This window comes from Leptodactylus fuscus, chromosome 10 (genome assembly GCF_031893055.1).
Source record: "Leptodactylus fuscus isolate aLepFus1 chromosome 10, aLepFus1.hap2, whole genome shotgun sequence".
Lineage (NCBI taxonomy): Eukaryota > Metazoa > Chordata > Amphibia > Anura > Leptodactylidae > Leptodactylus > Leptodactylus fuscus.
Window position 1 is genome coordinate 38350033 of NC_134274.1, and position 20981 is coordinate 38371013.

The 20981-nt window shown below is 42.1% G+C and overlaps 1 protein-coding gene across 2 annotated transcripts in view; it reads right to left on the reverse strand.

Annotated features, from left to right (window-relative positions):
• Positions 1-20981, reverse strand: part of RASGEF1A (RasGEF domain family member 1A) — a 199809-nt gene that overhangs the window by 10016 nt on the left and 168812 nt on the right. For both annotated transcript variants that reach the window (XM_075257964.1, XM_075257963.1), the window contains 3 exons: positions 7888-8067; positions 4983-5111; positions 1252-1389 (listed from right to left, as the gene is read on the reverse strand). In XM_075257964.1, the coding sequence (XP_075114065.1) occupies positions 1252-1389; positions 4983-5111; positions 7888-8061 (441 nt within the window). In that variant the 5' untranslated portion in view covers positions 8062-8067. The remainder of the gene's footprint in view (positions 1-1251; positions 1390-4982; positions 5112-7887; positions 8068-20981) is intronic.

Genomic DNA, 20981 nt, shown 5'->3' on the forward strand with positions numbered 1-20981 from the left:
CTCTCTATAAATGGTTGTCTGGTATGACTGAAATTTGTAGTCATCCTTTGAGGCTCTTTAATAAGTTTTCTTCCTTCTGGAGGAAAGCTAATTTACATTGTGCCTATAAGGCTGGGTTCAGACGGGGTTTTTTGTCAGGATTTTGACGTAGAATTTGCCTCAAAATCCTGCTAAAAAACCCCACCTCCCATTGAAATCAGTGGGAGTCGGTTATTTCTTTTTTCTGCGAACCGGTTGGTCCCGCTCTTGGAAAAAAGAAGCGACCTGCCCTTTCTTCAAGCTGATTCAGCCGTGACACCTCCCTCCTGACTAGGCCCATTCATTTGGGCCTAATTCAGAGAGGAATACCATGACTGGATGCCAGTGCACTGCATCGGCATCAAGGCGCGGCTAACCGTTTTTTGGTCCGGAATCTGAGGCGGCCTCTGCATCAAATTCCAGACCAAGAAACCCCATCTAAACCCGGCCTAAGACTCTCTACCCTCCCTGGAAGTATCCACAAGAGGTTACCTTTAAGCTGACCACAGACAGTTAATGTGGTTGCCCTTGACTTAGACCCTTCTGGACCAGCAGTTACAATATCAAGGTATCCAAATATACATTGCAAAGAGTACAGCTAAAAGCATCACTTCTACAAAACAGTATGCAGTTGGGTTGACCAAAGACTTGTAGTTCCAAACATTCAGAGAAGCCACAGGTTGCCTATCTCAATTTATGCAATTTTACATAGCAAGGTCACGGCTAACTATATAAGACGTCCCACAAGCATATTGTTTGGCGAATTGCAGAAATGATCTTCTGAATACAAATGACTACATTGTTTATGAGTAGCCTGCGAGCATTATGCTTCGCGGCTGGAGCACTAGAAGGGGCAGATGGTACAATGATGATGTCCAGAGACAGCCCTTGGTCTGTATGAGCACCAAAGCCGATAACAAAAGCTCCCTTTCTTATTGCTTGGCTCAGGCAGGCGGCAGGAAGAGTGAATGATAAATGAAATGGAGACTAATTGCGTGAAATTATCTGTCGTTCTTCATCTAAAGCCACGCAGAGCTTTCATTTCTCCATCTGATAGAGCCGCTAACCCGCCACTGCCGTCTTTCCTGTTTCAGATGATCGCCATTAAAAACAATCAAGTTCATTAACCCTTTCAGCGATTCTTCTAAGCAAACCAAGTCACGAACCCGAGAAAGTCGCTGCTAAGTTTTCAGGTGGGAAAGAAGATCTTAAAATAACACTTGTACTTCTCACCTCATCACACTGTGTGATCCTTTGTGCAATCTCCTTCAGCTCCTTCCTGGCCCTTTCATCCTGAAAGTCGAAAGGAAATGTCTCCGTCCATTCCCTCAGCAACTGGATGATCTTAGCAGCAAAAGACTTGAGCTTAGCCTGTAAAGATAAATCACATACAGATATGATACACGATACAGTATCCTACATGACATACATTGTGTTGTTGTTTGTATGGAGTATAGGTTAAAGGGATGCTAAGGGTAAGTTCAGACGGAGTAGGATAAGGCCTCAAAATCCTGACCGAAAAGACAACTCCCATTGAAATCAATGGGAGCCGGTAAGTTCTTTTTTCCAGGAGCCGCTTTGTTGAAAAAGAAGCGACATGCTCATTCTTGCGGTGGAGTCGCCTCGTGATTCGACCTCTGGACTAGGCCTATTCATTGGGCCTAATCCAGAGCGGAGTGTGCGACTGGATGCCAACAATGCACTGGCATTCAGTTGTGGCTGCCCGTATTTTGGAGGCCGCCTCAGGTTCCGGTCCAAAATACTCCGTCTGAACTTACCCTAACACTCATTAAAGAGTTCCAGCAGGTGTATGGAGACTTATTTACTGGCAATGCTCCATGGGAAAAATATATTCAAATAACGGTAGTCAAACCAGAGAAGGGTGACCAAAGATTCTTCAGTGGGGCCAGGTTTTGGCACTATAATAAGACCAAGCCAAAACTGGGACCTTGGCATTCAATATAGACAAGCCAAGGGAAAGAACAATTCATGAGCACCATTGGTATGGATTCTTTACTGTAAGGGCAGTGAGCCTATGGAACTCACTGCCATAGGATGTGGTAATGGTAGATTCAATGGTGGGGTCTGGATGACTTGCTTGAAAAAAAATATTACAGGTTGTGGGTTTTAGACTTTGGTGAAGACAAGTTGATCCAGGATTTTATGTTGACCGCCACATTTGGAGTCGGAATTTTTTTTTTACTCGATATGGAGCCTCATGGGATTTTCCCTTCCTTTGGATCAACACTGTAGGGTTATAGGATGGATCTGTGTCTTCTTCCAACTTCATCTATTATGTTATGTTCTGGGTTATTGTGGTTATTTTCCCAAAAAAATCTGCTATTTCTTCTTGACTTGCTCTGTGTAGCCGATAGACCAAATGTACATCATATGACAATGTTAACTTAACGACCACGAATATGTCACTAGGCATGTACATCATTAACCTTGGATGGAATGACAACCCCAAAGATTGGGGGGTTCTGAACTATGGCCAGGATCACCTAGCCATGGGGTTGGGTGTTTTTTGCCAGGAGCCTCACGGAAAATAGGGAGAGCGCCTGGATTCCCAGAAGAGTTGACAGATCGCCCAGGCACAATACCATGTTCCATAACCATCCTGGTGGCTTTCTTTATGGTGCTTTAAGCCCAGTTGCTCATGCACACCTTCAGGATTGTGTTATGTCTGTGTAATGGGCATGGCCTCTGAAAAGGCGCTGGTTTGTGAATAGGGGGCAGGTTAATAAAACAAAAAGAAGTTTCTACCTATACTTGCACTGGTTACCTTCTACATTCCAAAAACATACACCCTGCAAGGTTAATGGGTTTCCAAGGAAGTTTCCTGTAGCTTATACATACAATGCTGATGTGAATGAATGTTCTAATGTTAGGGGACACTCGTCCACATCAGGGAGAGCGTGTGCCTACATAGGCAGTACGGAGACTTACAAGTCATTCCTGCTCCGCTAGGGATTATGGGTAAAAAATATGCAAATCTATTCTCCTGGATGGAATTAGGAGAATTCTAATGTTCTAATGTTCTAATGTTGTAATGCGATGGTGGTATATCACTGTGTGATACATAAAAGTAGAGAATTCATGTAAACCCCTTCAGTGTCTAGGTAAAGCCCTGCTCTCTGCACGACATAACAACTATAGATAAGGCCGAATGGAGGAAGTGGTGCGCAGGCTGCTATACAAATATATTTGCGTTGCTTCCTGTGGAATGACACTTGTCAGACTACGTAAGCAGGCGACTTCCCACTGGGCACCCCCACAAAACTCCTACAGCCTATAGATCACACACGGCACACAAAAACAATCACTGGGGCGGATGGGAAATCCACACTCAACTCTCACTTCTACAGGCTGGAAACTCCCAAGAAATGTCACTATACTGTTCTCTATCAGCTATGTAAAAGTTGCCAATAAAGAGCGTGTGAACGAGCGGGGGCTGCTGCTCTACAGTTGCCATGAGAATGTGACGTGGCTGTCTGAGATGAATCATGGAGATACAATGTCTCCAGTGCAGCAGCTTTCTCTCGCCATCCTGGTACAGTAGGTTGGCATGTGTGACAGCGGGCATTTCACACCTCATTGTACTCTCTGTATGACTAATCCAGAACTGAACCATGGACTATCCCTCTATGCAGGCTGGTGATGATGAGCGTTGTATTCCCTTAGATCATGAATCTTATTGTGATGATCCCTGCACTAATCCTATCGCACTCCTATCTAGTCAGGATCTATCGTAATATTTATCCAGAGAACCCTAGAACATGAATAATAAGTAGGGTTGAGCGATCGGGAAAGATCCGATCCCATTAGGCGATCAAGCAAATTTCACGATCGGGATTGGCTGGAAAATGATCAAAAATCGGATTTGAAAAACGATCCTGAAATCTCAAGATCGGCTCAACCCTACTCTATAAACATAAAGTAACTAGGGTTGAGCGATCGGGATGGGGAAAGATTGGATCCCGATCGGAGATCGAGCAAATTTCACCATCGCGATCGGCTAAAAAATGATTGAAAATCAGATTTAAAAAACAATCCTGAAATCTCAAGATCAGCTCAACCCTACTCCATAAACATAAAGCAACTAGGGTTGAGCAATCGGGATTGGGAAAGATCGGCTGAACCCCAATAATAAGCCAGCACAACGGTGTAAACTGACACTCAAGTAAAATGATATTGGGCAGGGGAGAAAAAATGGCACACCAATGCATTATTAGAAATCTATGAAAAGTTGGGTGACAACTGTTATCAGCCCTGTAGTGGTGCATACAAGTGACAGCTACTCAATATACCTCATGTATGGAGGCATCAAAGGTAAATATATTGATCTTTTACAGAAAGGGTAGTTTAGATACAAATATTTCCAATACTATGGTCAGACAGCAGAATATGAAGAGGGATTTGAGGTGGCCCTCCTTATTTTCTAGACCCTCCGGCTTTCCACTGTGTCTTTTCCTGGCTGACTGGGCTCCTATGAATGAGCTTTATGAGTGGGGTGTCTTGTGGCTTGGACTCCATGGGAAGAAAAGCAGGGCACTTATTTTTTTCATTTGGCTTCAAAATCTGCGCCAGATTCATAAGCGTAGCCACTACGTGGCCAAACATCTCACCATTCATGTAATGGATATGGCCCAATGGTAGATCTCAAGGGAAACGAGGGCAGACTTGGATTTTATCATGCCAAAGCCTTTGGTTCTCAGAGGAGAAAAGCGGACACCAGAAGACTTTGGTAGTGGCTTACTCTCTTTTCGGCAACTCAACCAAGCAGCACTGGCTACTGGTTCTCCTTGAAGAGATACAGGCATGGAAGTAAAACAATATAAACCAAGTCATGAGCTCATCTTTAGATAACTCTGTTCTTGGGTTCTTGCAACTCAACAATACAGTTCAAGGTTTGGGGTCGAAAGAATGTCTAGAGGAACAGGAGTGTATGGCCAGCTCCTTACCTTGTCAGCCTCCGTTCCAGCTTCCAGTTGTTGTTTCTGTTTGATGCAAATCTGTCCCACTTTTGCAAGGATCTCATGGGGGTGGATGAATACCCGTGCACTCAGAAGGAAGGTGAAGATGTAGGTTCTCTGTGGGGAGGAAGAACAGACTTCAGTACAAAAATCCAACTCTGCTCATAGTCACCATCCAGATTTGACATTGATACATGGAGCTATACTGTAGCTTATGGTTTGTAGGAGACCTGACCCTCAGTATGGCCACTATTACTGCAATGACCGGTGGGCCGATTCCTTTGTATAGTGGACCATAGCTGATGGCTGTAATGTGGCCACATGTTCACAATGTGGATTTCCTGGCCTAACAAACAGACAATAACAATTCCCATATAATATGTACTTGGTATTGGGGTCATTGCATATTGTAAAAAAATAAGAGCAGATATAAGAGCAAGTCTCAAATAGAAACTAGTACAATGGTCTATGACATGCTTTGTGCAAGGAGGAGAAATAGTTAAGCTATGATCTCTATTGCCAGTTGTAGCTGCAATAATAATGGGTCAGTGGTGATATCTATAGAGGTTACATCTTCCATTGTAATCCGGTCTGTCTTGTTTATAATATAAATGAGGTGATTACTGCAAAGAAAACCCCTCCAGAATTGGCAGGTAGCAGTTTATAATTTGGCTTAGTTGCAGGAGTGAAAATTGCAGGGTTTTGTACTTCCTTTTAACTATAGATATTGACATGGATTTAAAAAAAAAATAAAAAATCATGACACATGGAATAAAGAATATGGATGCATATGATAGGTGAGTTAGTTGTCACCTTACAAAATCCAGAAGAGGAAAGTCAAGCCTGGTGTGGGTGTGCCCCGTGTGAACTAGCCCTAACAATGGGCATATTAGTTGGCACTGACCAGTACAATTCACTGCACATATTTAGTGATGGAAGGATACAAATATAAGCTGCTCTGATATTGTGATTTATTCATTAGGTTATTTCTGCAGCCTGGGGGGGAGTTGTGACTGGCCAATCCCGCCATCCAGCTTCTGACTCCTAAAGTGAAGGATTTTGGGAAAGGCTTGTAATGTTTGTGCTACACCTGCAATGCCCTTAGGGAGTAGCTCCTGTAAATGTGTGGGATAACAGCTCTGCTGGCATGAAATAGACTTGTGTCTGCTGCGCTTCTGTCTGACTTTGTCTTGGCTCCTCACCGCACTGCGTGTTTGCTTCCAGTTTGTTTGCTTTAAAACGCTTTTTTCCCACAGTCAGCGCAACAAACCCTGGCTGCATTTTTTCCCCTGTGACTTGAATGGGTTTTCTCACCGCTCTATGTGTTCAGCAAAGAAATTGCTTTTTAATTCGCAATGCTATTTTATCATTTACCCGTGCCTTTACTGTACTAGAATGACATCTACCATTGTTCCTATAGGGGTAGTCATCAAGTTTCAGCAAACCTGGGAAAGCATGGAATCTGTCATTAATATGCATGGTTAAATACCAATGGTCCCTTATCGACGACTTCTCTGTGTCAGTCTTTACTGTGGTTCTAGCATTCTACTCGCAAATGAATCAATGCTATATATTGCTCTTTCAGACAAGATATTTGGAAGGGCACATTAAAACACAGAACAGAATATGACAGCTTTGTTAATCCTACCCTGATCATACAAGTATAGCACATGTTGTTCTAATAGAGCAGATAGGATTCCCCACTTGTCACCAGTCATGGAGCAATGCATAGGAGATGCAAAAGAACCATAAATCGCTTTGTTTCCTAGCAACATAATCAATCACATGTGATAAAAAAGGGGAGACACAAGACAATTTGAGACAAGGTTATTGCTTCATGTGGGCAGGACTTCGATTGTGTCTTAGAGAAAAGCTTCTCTGACCTTTCACATCCATGGGATATTTGCAGGCCGGGTTCAGAGACAGCACATTCTGTTCTGAGAAGAGCAGAAAACAAGGGATAAACAGGGGCCAATAAACAAAGAAGCCATTCAAAGGGTTACAGAGTGAAATATGACATCATCAGAAGGATGAACTCCACCGCTCTAAATATATTGCACATTTCAGTAAGTCCAGGACACGACAAGATAAAGCAACAGTAGCTGTCGTGGACTAATATGCAAAAAAAAAATTTGTCCTGACCTGGCCTGAACTAATCTAGAAAACCCGTTGTTAGGAAATTGCTGGAACAGCAATTCCTCAGTAGCTGCTGGAAACCCTGGGAAAGGGGCACAAGAGACAGTGAGCCCTAAGCTGAAGCCCCCCATTGTTCCTTCCTGCTTGCCTGGTCCTATCTTATGTAATAGGCGGCAACTTGGCGACGGGCCCTTCCTTTATACGTGAAACACAAAACGCAGACAAGACAACCAACAACAAAGGGAAATCAGCTAGCCAGGGGTCAGGAAACAGTTGAGCAATGCAGTGTCAAAATCGATATCCAAAAAAGTAGTCAATAGGAAAAGCCAGAGGTCAAGAATCAAAATACAAGAAAAACCAGCGAGAGAAAAGCCAGCACGCACAAGGCAATAGCAAGCACCAATGTGAATGTGAATAAAGAAGGGAGGAAGAACCCGCCCTGGAGTTGATAGGTGGATAGGCTGTCAATCACATGGCAAGACTAGAATTAGCCACTTAATGAACAGAGGCAAATAAGGACAGAAGATGGGTGTGGTGGAAATTAAATTACATAACTAGAACCATGTTCACAACTATTATAAGCAAGGAATGAAACTGCACACGCCTCCTGCACCGCAGCACCGCAGAGGGTGGCACAGTGACCCGAATAGGTAGAGACGTTACACCCGTAATGTAATACAGTAACAGATGAAACACATATAATAGATAGAGAGACATAATCAAATATATAACATATAGCAATAACACGTTCACTTACATCTGGATAGTAATCCACCGTAGGCACCAGCCGTTCAATCAAGGCTTCCAAGGACCCAGACACCAAACAGCCATCTTGATAGACTGGATCACCACATTGCTCCCCCATTTCTGGTTGCACCTGTCCACTACAGGCAGAGCCAAGCATGCTGGGAAATATTGGTGTCTGTGGCATGCTTTCCTAGGAGACAAATAAAAAACAAAAAGCAAATTAAGTCAAATTAAAAAACTTAAACATAATGCGTTACTGATCCTCTAACATGTATGGAGGTCTTGCCGCTCTAACCAGTTGGTATGCATTGGCGGAAAGAAGGATCGGGTAGTCAAATACCGAATTCTGAGTGACTACCCCATATAGTGGTGAAATGACATCAATATGCAGTGACCAAATGATAATGCTGCTCAAACACTAAATATAGTATCTATGAATCTGTACGAGTGCTGGGAACAGAATGTCCCTAATATCAGAAGGAACATGTTTGTGCCAATATCACAAACTCTTCGATGAACTCCTTGAATACTACTAACTATACTTATGTCTGAGAACGTCTTGCCCCACCACATTCCATCTTCTAAGGTGCTACAATAAGACGTGAGATATTAGCACCTTTATTGCTATCTTGTTTACTGACTTCTCATATGACATAAATTCCAACTCGTATGCTGAAATACCCAGAAGGAATTCGGTCTGTTTCCATTCAGAGGAATGTAGTCTGGTTACAACAAATAATGCGTCTTCAAAGTCCAAGGTCAGGAGCGGAGTTTTGTTTATGAGCACCATGGCATGTTGCTATTTAGAGGCGAGGAACACAACAGCGTCTTACCAAATCTTGTCTGTGGAATTCCACCTCACAATTGTCAATGCTAATCTTATAGACAAGGAATGTTCCTATTCTCAATAGTCGTGGGTGGCAAACACTTTCAAAATGATTTCTACGGCAGGAAGACGGGGAAAAAAAATCGTGAAAAATGTCAAGAATTGAGGTGACATTGACATAGTGTGACGTTTAGCTTTACACTTGTAAAAATATTCTACCGTTTTCTAATCTTAATAGGGATGTAAATCGACCAAGGACCTTCCAAAGTCAAAGCATCAGAGTTGAAGGTCTTGATGGACAGAAAACGTCCTATTTAGTAGGATGGTCAGCGTATCTTACATGATAATAGCCGTCTCTATTGACAGTGGTGACTCAGAAGCAGTAATGTATTCCGCTCTCCTACTTGTCTGCCTACATTATGTCTCAAGACAATTGCATATTTATAGCCCAGCTATAAATAACATCCAACCGGGTCCCTTAAATAGCTTAAGCCTCACCAAAGCAAAAAGGTAAAAAATTCGAGAAATAAAAATTGAAATCTATTAAAAGGTTTCCGTCTTCTTCTTTTTCAATCTACTGAGACAATAATAAGCAGACCATTTTATGATATTCTTTTATGTTGTTACAATACATTTATAAATATTTGGTAATGAGATTATCAACATCAGATTCTCTTCTTTATTGGAAGGTTATGTGCCTGGAATATCCGAGATTTATGACAAGCTATTAGTATTTTTATAGCATTGTCTCTCCTCATGCATATTAGGTGGGTGGCCTGACAGTTTCCTGGCATAATACATAGTGGAATGGACAGTATACAGTACTAGTGGAATGGACAGTATGCAATACTAGTGGAATGGACAGTATACAATACTAGTGGAATGGACAGTATACAATACTAGTGGAATGTACAGTATACAATACATAGTGGAATGTACAGTATACAATACATAGTGGAATGGACAGTATACAATACTAGTGGAATGTACAGTATACAATACTAGTGGAATGTACAGTATACAATACTAGTGGAATGTACAGTGTACAATACTAGTGGAATGGACAGTATACAATACTAGTGGAATGGACAGTATACAATACTAGTGGACTGGACAGTATACAATACTAGTGGAATGTACAGTATACAATACTAGTGGAATGGACAGTATACAATACTAGTGGAATGGAGAGTATACAATACATAGTGGAATGTACAGTATACAATACATAGTGGAATGGACAGTATACAATACTAGTGGAATGTACAGTATACAATACTAGTGGAATGTACAGTATACAATACTAGTGGAATGTACAGTGTACAATACTAGTGGAATGGACAGTATACAATACTAGTGGAATGGGCAGTATACAATACTAGTGGACTGGACAGTATACAATACTAGTGGAATGTACAGTATACAATACTAGTGGAATGGACAGTATACAATACATAGTGGAATGTACAGTATACAATACATAGTGGAATGGACAGTATACAATACTAGTGGAATGTACAGTATACAATACTAGTGGAATGTACAGTATACAATACTAGTGGAATGTACAGTGTACAATACTAGTGGAATGGACAGTATACAATACTAGTGGAATGGACAGTATACAATACTAGTGGACTGGACAGTATACAATACTAGTGGAATATACAGTATACAATACTAGTGGAATGGACAGTATACAATACTAGTGGAATGGAGAGTATACAATACTAGTGGAATGGACAGTATACAATACTAGTGGAATGTACAGTATACAATACTAGTGGAATGGACAGTATACAATACTAGTGGAATGGACAGTATACAATACATAGTGGAATGGAAAGTATACAATACTAATGGAATGGACAGTATACAATACTAGTGGAATGTACAGTATACAATACTAGTGGAATGGACAGTATACAATACTAGTGGAATGTACAGTATACAATACTAGTGGAATGTACAGTATACAATACATAGTGGAATGTACAGTATACAATACATAGTGGAATGTACAGTATACAATACATAGAGGAATGTACAGTATACAATACATAGTGGAATGTACAGTATACAATACTAGTGGAATGTACAGTATACAATACTAGTGGACTGGACAGTATACAATACTAGTGGAATGTACAGTATACAATACTAGTGGAATGGACAGTATACAATACTAATGGAATGGACAGTATACAATACTAGTGGAATGGACAGTATACAATACTAGTGGAATGGACAGTATACAATACTAGTGGAATGTACAGTATACAATACTAGTGGAATGGACAGTATACAATACATAGTGGAATGGAAAGTATACAATACTAATGGAATGGACAGTATACAATACTAGTGGACTGTACAGTATACAATACTAGTGGAATGTACAGTATATAATACTAGTGGTATTCGATTGCTCAACCCTATGCAGGACCATATTACTGTGGAAAATACTCTTCTGACCACAGGTCTAAAGATCCAAACTTATAGCACTATAGATTTTGCTAGTTGATCTGTTTAGTAATTTTGAACAACTCAACAAACTGTGTCACAGATACATGAGACTCATTGGGTTTACCACCCAGAACAGTCATAATGAGGTTATATAATATGCATCCTTATAATTGCAGATATATAAGATGTGTCAAGGCTTCAGACTCTTGGCAAGGATCCTGCTTGTAAATTTAGAACATATGTTCTGTCCGTCTGGGTTGTAGCATCTCCAGGATCTGAGGAACATCCTGTGTGTTACAGGTAGGTCCCTCCCTGCGGGCTACTTGCAAGGAAGGTTCAGGTTTGACAGAATGTTCTGCAGAGACAGACTATCCCAATAGGGCTCAGCACATTGAGCAGCACCTAAGTCTTAACCTCTAATTGGAGGCTTAGAGTTGAGTGAGGTAGGAACAATGTGGCCAGGCAGAACGGCTTGTTTTTGGGTGTGTGCGGCTATTAAGTAATTTTCGTAAAACCCATGAAGTGAGGCTTTAAAGCAAGTACTTTGTGTGCCAATTCAATACTTGGCAGTATTTATTGTTAGAGCCAGTACACTCCATTCACTTACTAATGTCCTTACAGATTGCCACGTACAAAAGCCGCTTTATCAAGTGGCTCAGCCAACGCATGTAACACCACTCAACAATACAGTCATACAATGCAAAGTACAGGAAAATTATGTAGCGCTCAAGATGAAGAAAGAAATGATTCTTAATAAATCGGACAATTTGACAAGTCTGATGGTTCGTATGACCAAATATAACAATATGTATACAATACACAGTATAAAGTAAGAGAGACTATCCACATACAACTTACAAAGGGTTTCTCGTGACTTTGGGTTCCATCGATTCCGATTAGGCTCTACAATTTATAGTCTCAAAATAAAATAGAAAAATACCCTACCCAAAAGTGACCCCAAAATTACACAGACATGGTCAGTCTTTTATTGATCCAGTGCTGCTACTCTGGTGTTCCCTGCTGGTCTCCGCTCACTAGCTGCAGTGGTCATATCTATATTTATGGTATAACATGGCACCGCTACAATCCAATCACTCACCGTAATGGTCACATATCATGCATGCCAGCAGCACCACATGCAGTAGCCACATAGATAGATGACTAGGCCATTGCTTCGGGAAATAAACAGAGACCGGTGAGGGTTTGAACCAATGTGTATAGATCATATGGGTTGATATTTTTTGCATAATCCTGCATCATACATTAACAACCATGGTTGAGCGATCGGGATCGGGAAAGATCGAATCCCGATCGGCAATCAAGCAAATTTCACGATCGGGATTGGCTGGAAAAGGATCGAAAATCGTTTTTTAAAAAATGATCCTGAAATCTCCAGATCGGTTCAATCCTAGAATGCATAAACTCCTAAATAGGGTTGAGCTATCGGGATCGGGAAAGATCGGATCCCGATCGGTGAACGAGCAAATTTCACGATCAGGATCGGCTGGAAAATGATCGAAAATCGGATTTTAAAAACGATCCTGAAATCTCAAGATCGGCTCAACCCAGGGGTGATCCATGGCTTTCTGCCGGCTGAAGCAGACGTCAGAAAGCCGCCCCCCCCCCCCCCCCCGGAGGAGGGGGTGGGACCGAGCGGAAGGGGGGTGGGGCCGAGTGGAAAGGGGCGGGGCCGAGCGGAGCAATCGTCTTTAGCAGGCAGAAAGCAGGCACGGAGAGGACCTGCTCTTTGCCTGAGCGTGAGGGGCGGCTGCTGGAGCAGCGCTGCTCCAGCTGCTTCCCCAATCCACCGCTCAGTGACGGTGACCCTAAGCCAGTCCAGGACAGCTTGTCCTGGACTGGCTTAGGTCAGCAAAAATGCCACCCTCCCCGTGGCCCTGGCATAGTGCCGCCTGAAGCGGTCGCTTCAGGTCGCCTCATGGGAGGTGCAGCACTGGCTCAACCCCATTAACAACCCCTTTAGCAGATAGGTTGTTGTGAATGTATGATCACTCTCCAATGAAAGAAACCTACACATTTGAGGATTACCTGTTACCCATTTCCATGGACAGAAACCGAGCATGATTGCAGTAATAGAAGGTAAAATGTGAATTACACAAGAGGTCTCAAGGTTGTAATCCACATGAAATAGACTCCCCAGTTGTAATGAATACCAGATTTTACATTTAGCTCAATCAGTGGTCACATAAAGAAAAGTCTGTTTTCCCATGTACTTTTTATTATCTAAGGATAAAAGATCTGTACGACTGTGGTTTTGACTCTCTTCCAATGGCATCAGAGAAGCTATGAGCACTCCCAAAAGAGCCACCAGAACATCTCACACTGGAGTTCCCACAGAAATGTCTCTTGCACGTGTTTATGGCACAAATAGCTGCGATTGTGAGGTCACATGTACAATAATCGGACTTGTTATATAATGGATAGAAACAAATGAGCACTTAGCTTCGTGCTTGTGACAAGGGCAGCCCTCTTGTAATCCTTGTGTGACAATTTGGGGGCAAGTCAGTTCACGGCACTGCAATCTTCCGGGCTAGATGGTTGACTTACACATAACTTGCGTGAGAACACAGGAATTTTGTTAAACTGGCCTGATTTATTGTCGTGTCACAAAGCAGTGATGGACTGTCGGGATACTAACTAAACAGGATCCTTAGCTGGCAAGGTCCAACACCTCAACATCCTCATGGTAGAACGTCCATAGCAGGGGTGTAACCACCGGGGTAGCAGGGGTAGCGGCTGACACAGGGTCCGGGACATTAGAGGGCCCAGCAACAGCTGCTACCTTTGTGTTTTTTTTTAATAGGCCATTATTGGCTGGAGTTACACCAGTCGGTAACAGGCCCTACTTACTTACTGATCCTGGCAGGGGCCGGGATCGGTAAGTGACGCCGTGGGCCCCACAAGCACTATTATACTAGGGGGTCTTTTCAGACAGTGTTACTTACCTCTCTCGGCAGGCTTTAGGCCTACTTGCAGCCTACTTGCCTGACGTCCGTGACGTCAAATGACCGGGACCTGCATCCATATACGTCGCGACGCAGACCCCTGGGCACATGACGTCTCGGACGTCATTGAAGATGGCTGATGGCAGCGGAGAGTGCCGCGGATCTAAGGATAGGTAAGTAACAGTGTTTTTTTTGTTTTTATCCCCCCTCGGTCTCCGATTATAGAGTATAATAATTGTTCATTAGTGTCCACAATGTGGCATCATACTGGATGAAGGGGCCACTATGGGGCATAATAATGTGTGCAGGGACCACTATGGGGCATAATACTGTGTGCAAGGGCCATTATGGGGCATAATAGTGTGCGCAGAAATGGGGGGGTCAGGTGGTCTAGGTCTTTGGCGTTGGTCGTGGGGGTCCTATGTCAAAAGTTCATCACAGGTCCCCGCCATTCCTAGTTACAAAACTGTTCCATAGTCTAGGAGCATTGTGGGAAATCTCACCATCTTTTTATTATGCTTCGCTAGCTAGCTCCTAATGAGCTTCATTTGCCTGATGAAAAGACATATTGGAGGGGTTGGAGCCCACCAAGAGCCCACCATCGTGTCCTTCTCTTCACTACCACTAGAAATCAGGCCTTAGTCTGTGTGATAGACCCAATCATATGCAAAGTCTTCATTCTTGGCTGCACTTACAGTACACCCTGGTTGCATACAATCATATATGCACAAACGTCCGAGGATATCTACATTGTACATATGCGCCCTAGCAAGACATTTTAAACACTCTTTCGTTTTTCAACATGTAAACCAATACACTGTGCCAAATACTGAGACACATCTTGAATACATATGTGATGGTTATTGCATCAGTCCTGGAATGACTGGATTGTAGAAAACTAAAAAGGGCAAATCCATAAAAGTAAACTAGTCAGCAGTGGGTAAAATAAAGCCCTCTTATGTCTCAGGTTAGTCTTGACTTGGTGGATACCCACATATCACCAGCTCCTTGTGACAGGCACATTGCCTAACATATCTTATATTAATGCTTTGGTTTTCATGGTAAGAATGGTTCAACAAGAAGCAAAATGAGGATAATTGCCCATTATAACAGCACAACACCTAGTGCAGTACTAAAGCCGTCCGTCATGGGGTTTTCCAACAACTACACCTTAAATCCTCTTGGATGTCAACTGAGAGAGGGGTGGGTGAAAAGATTTGTATCTGTATCCATCTGTACAATTGTTCCATAGGGATTTAGTAGGGTTGAGCCGATCTTGAGATTTCAGGTTCGATTTTAAAATCTGATTTTCGATCATTTTCCAGCCGATCCTAATCGTGAAATTTGCTTGATCACCAATCGGAATCCGATTCCGATCGCTCAATTCTTGTTACTTTATGTTTATGGAGTAGGGTTGAGCCGATCTTGAGATTTCAGGATCGTTCTTAAAATCAGATTTTCGATCATTTTCCAGCCGATCCCGATCGTGATCGTGAAATTTATTCGATCGTCAATCGGAATCGGATCTTTTCCTATCCTCATCGCTCAACCCTATTAATCAGTCACATGTTGGCTACTGGTATTAATCACTGCTAAAACATCACAGGCACAGAAACGCGATTGTCGAGGCTAGTGATTGGCAGCCGCAGTCAGGTGACCTTCTGCACTTGGAGTTGAAGGAATGGGGAATACATCACAAAAACACAAGTATATTATTTTGTTTTTAATTTCACCACACCCGACTCCAGTGAGATATTCCTGTAGCCAGGACAACCCCTTTTAAAAAAAAACAGTCCCCTTTAGCGCCACCTCTTTGCTGACCCCTCTGGTCTTTGTTGTGCAAGTGACAAGACTTTGACGTCTCTAGCCAACCATCATTTTCCAACCGATCCCGATTGCAAAATTTGCTCAAACCAGTATACATGTGTTTGGGGAATGGGCAGGAGAACTGCATCTTTAATATTCGTTTCCATCCCTTTCCTCTTATCAGGCTTAAAGTGTTAGAATGGGCTCAGTAAATTGGACATAAGGAGAGTCCAGGGCTTAATCTCGTCTAATCTGCTCTTTACAGTGTTTTGTGGTTAAACCTGTGAAAATACTAACAAATAAAGCCCAATGATAAGAAACAGGAAACCCACAAACTGTATAACAAAAAGCAGGTGGTAGTATTTGGGTTTGTTCTTCCTTGGAATGTGCTATTAAATCCAAGCATTCCGAGCTACTTATACAAGAAAAGACTCCAGAACAAGTACTCAATGTAAAACATGTCTGGAATGGTAACTCGGGATTCCTGATGATTGTCTGTGTTATGACATTGAGGAGGATTACGCAATACGTGGCTCAGTACAAGCATGCCGTACCTCTCATCTTCATTAATCTTTCAGCCTGCTGATCTTATACAGTCATGGTGCCCAAGTCTGTCTGTCTCGGAGCGCAATGTCTTTTGTATCATTTTATACATCATGTTCCGATGGAGACTTCACCAAGTCTTTACATTGCCTGGTGCTGTTTAGTTATTTGGATATTAGTCCTAGTTTTATTTCTGGATTTCGCAAAGCCTTGAATCAGTCATTCAGAGATACATCGATCCCTTATTATAGAGATTACCAGCGCTGGTTACATTTTGGATGGGATTACACATCACTGATTTGGTCTGGGGAAATGAATGGGGTGAACCTCTAAGTCCATTCACATGAAGTAGAAGAAAAATAGGCTATGTCAGAGGTAATTGAATTTCATAATTGTACTGTAATGAGAGCTGCTACCAAAACTTCCAAAGCAAGAAACTCAATGTATACCAATCTCTGCAAAGGAACTACACCATGGCCACCTACCTGGAGAAAATACCCCACCCCAAACACAAACAGACCCTGAACCAATACAGACTGAGTGCCCACAATCTAGAAATTGAAACGGGGCTGCACAAGCAGTCATACAAGCCATGGGAAAACAGACTGTGCCAACACTGCGACCAAGGGGCCCTAGAAGACGAGACCCATTTCCTGCTACACTGCACCAAATACTCAGCTATGAGGGCCGTCTACTTTGAAAGACTCTCTGCCCACATCACAGACTTCACATCTGCAGACGAGAAGAGGAAACTCTACATCCTACTGGGAGAAGAAGAGGCCACTGTGGAGATCGCTGCCCAATACGTGTCCAGCTGTCACCAAACAAGAGGAAGATGAGACCCGAAAGACTATTAAACCTCCCCACCCTACGCTCACCCATATCCACACATCCCAAACAAGAACGACAAGACGCCAAGGATGTACGTGCCCCTAAACCACACACCCCACGCCCACTCCTACCCCCAACCATTCTTTGCTTTGGCAATACCAAATGTTTATTCTTTGGTTATGCTAATAAAGCCCCTTTGTATCTTGTATACGTGAGTATCCCCTTAGTGAACAGGACTATAAAAATATGACAGCTTTTATATGACTAGCCTTCATTGTTCCTCTGTAGAGTTGTGTATTTATAGCATTGCAAGTAGAAATCAGTGAAGAAATACAACTACAATAACATACAACTATCTAAACCAAATGTTTCCAATGTTAAAATGTAGAACCATAAGGAAACTCATAATGTAACATGAAAATGTTGGAATGTTAGTGGGCAAGAACTTATAGGCCACACTTATATTTAAAGGACTAGTAAATACCGAAGCAAATCGCTATTAAAAAACAGGCTAGTCATGTGGACGTCCATGTATACCAGAGTACAGGACAACTGCACATGTGCTGTCAGTGACTATCTATCTATTCACACTATAAAGTAATTCGTAGCAATAAAATAGGAGAAATGTGTCGGTGCAACAAATGTTCCCCGATGAGATTCCAAGCATTCCCGGTACATCCACATTCTTTGTTTTAATAACCAAATCATTTTGACTCTTAAATCCACATCAAAGTTCTTGTTACACTGGAGCTGTTTGTGAGATGACAGCTTGCTGGCGCCAGGTGGATTAGAGCAAATATGCTCCATTTCAGTAAGCAAATGTTCTCTGAATGCTTTGTGAAGAGCCTCTGCTCAAGTGCAAGGCCTCTCGAATTGTGGTGGTGTGTGACAATATTATCATCTTTCTGCATTATCAACCCCTAAGCAAACCAAACACACCATACCCATTAGATATATGTTCAGCTGATGCCTATCTCTCCTGACCGCTGTCATTACAGGCATATGTGAGCTCAATAAGAAGATGCGACTAGGTCGCACTCGCTGCCAGATCACCCTGATGCCCATTTATTTCCTGGGATATAAAAGCACAGGGCAGTTGAAATCCAATGGGACAATCCTTATCTCCCCAACATGTGGCATGAGGGGAAAGTCGGGAGACTCCTATACCAACAGATGTTCGACTGGTCACACCAAAATGGTTAAATTCAGACGCTAATGTGTATGGCCAGTTTATGTTATAGATAAGAGGGAAAATCTTGTTTAGGGTGATATGTAAACAATAGGGTTGAGCGATCGGGATCGGAAAAGATCGAATTCCAATCGGCGTCGAGTAAATTTCACGATGGCGATTGCAATTCTGATCCCGATGGGATCGAGGTTGGAGGTTATGTAACGATCGGCTCAACCCTAGCCATGTATATATCATAAATAGAGTTGAGCCATCGGGATCAGGAATGATCGGATCCCAATCGAGCATATTTCATGATCGGGATTGGCTGGAAAATGATCGGAAATTGGATTTTAAGATCTCAAGATTGGCTCAACCCTATTAGGTAATAAGATCCCTGCTTGATGTCGCTCAGTCTGAACCGTATGGTGTCACTTGGGTACACGATTTTGGGAGAATCCTTGTGATTCCTTGTGATAGGAGAGACGTTGCGTAGACAAGGCTATGCCTATAATATCTTAAAGCTATATCAGCAGCTTTGGTGCTATGAAACAGATGGGACGTATTCTCCTTTCTTTTGACCTGTTTTGGCTCTACCTCTGCTCAACCACAGCAATTTCATCAAACGAAGAAGATGCCAGATGGTGATATAGCCCTTCCCCTCTACATGGGATGGGGGCCAACAATTACTAAATTCTCCTATGCAAATTAGCTCCCTTCCCAATAAAAAAATAAGAAAGCTTTGCCTCTACCACCACCTGTTTCTTTTTTTCTTTGGGCCAATTGTCTATAAGGCTCCTTACACATTTATGGCATCCTCCCAAAGGAGAAAGAATACTTAAGTAATCCTAAGGAATCTAGAATGGGATTGAAAATGGAGAAATGTGATCATGTTGGGTTTAATTTGTTTGCCCTGATAAATAAAGCATAAATTTACGGTACGGCGTGATGCTTCAGTTCAATGAATTCACAAATCTGTAAATTATTTACTTAGGGGAATGCAGGGAGGGATAAATAATGTAAAAGTCAAGAATGAGTAAGTTAAGTAGATGAGACAGCTGAAGCTTTCAAAAAGTGAAGAAAAATAGGAGTCTACTAAGTGCAATAAAAGTGGCAGCAAATTAGAGATGAGCAATAGGTCTGAAATAACAGCTTGGGGGACTTGGAGCTTATCGTGCTGTATTTTCCTAAAAGTAATGAGGCTAATGAAAAGGTTGATGCCATTACCATGGAGGGATGTGGGTGTAATGTACTCTTTACCAGCATGGAACACTCCCACACTCCAAAGCTGTACAGAAAGGTGGTCAGTTCTCAATGGATTTGATCTTCGAATAACTCATTGAGGACCCCAAATTCCAGGGCAAGAGTTGACACGTGGGCATAACTACCAGGCTAGCAGACATAACAGCTACTATAGGACCCAACAACTAAAGGTACTCAGCATATGAAAGATAAATTCAAGGAAAATGTTTGTTTTTGTACCGTGTTAGCCAGTGGTTATGAAATATAAAAAACAAAAAACTTGCAAGTCTCCAGTAGGTGATACCTTTTTTAATGGCTAACTCATAATGATGACAGAATATAACGTTTCGAAGCTTCCTGGCTTCTTCTTCAGATATATCAGATATATCTGAAGAAGAAGCCAGGAAGCTTCGAAACTTTATATTTTGCCATCATTATGACTTAGACATTAAAAAAGGTATCACCTACTGGAGACTTGCAAGTTTTTTATTTTTTATATAAAGATAAGTTCGTGAAGCTACTTAAGATGGAAGATGTGAAAAATTGAATGAAACGCCATTCCAAGATTTGCAGGATGGAGCTATCCAGGGTTGTGACAACATTGTTTTTTTTACATCGCTGTGTGCATTATCCCTACTATTGTGACATAATTTACTTGTCTGCAGTAATATCACTGTGTTTATTATCCCTGTACTGTGACATCACTGTGTGTACTATCTCTGTACTGTGACATCACTGTGTGTATTATCTCTGTACTGTGACATCACTGTGTGTACTATCTCTGTACTGTGACATCACTGTGTGTATTATCCCTGTACTGTGACATCACTGTGTGTACTATCTCTGTACTGTGACATCACTGTGTGTATTATCCCTGTACTGTGACATCACTGTGTGTACTATCTCTGTACTGTGACATCACTGTGTGTATTATCCCTGTACTGTGACATCACTGTGTGTATTATCCCTGTACTGTGACATCACTGTGTGTACTATCTCTGTACTGTGACATCACTGTGTGTATTATCCCTGTACTGTGACATCACTGTGTGTATTATCCCTGTACTGTGACATCACTGTGTGTACTATCCCTGTACTGTGACATCACTGTGTATTATCCCTGTACTGTGACATCACTGTGTGTATTATCCCTGTACTGTGACATCACTGTGTGTATTATCTCTGTACTGTGACATCACTGTGTGTATTATCCCTGTACTGTGACATCACTGTGTATTATCCCTGTACTGTGACATCAC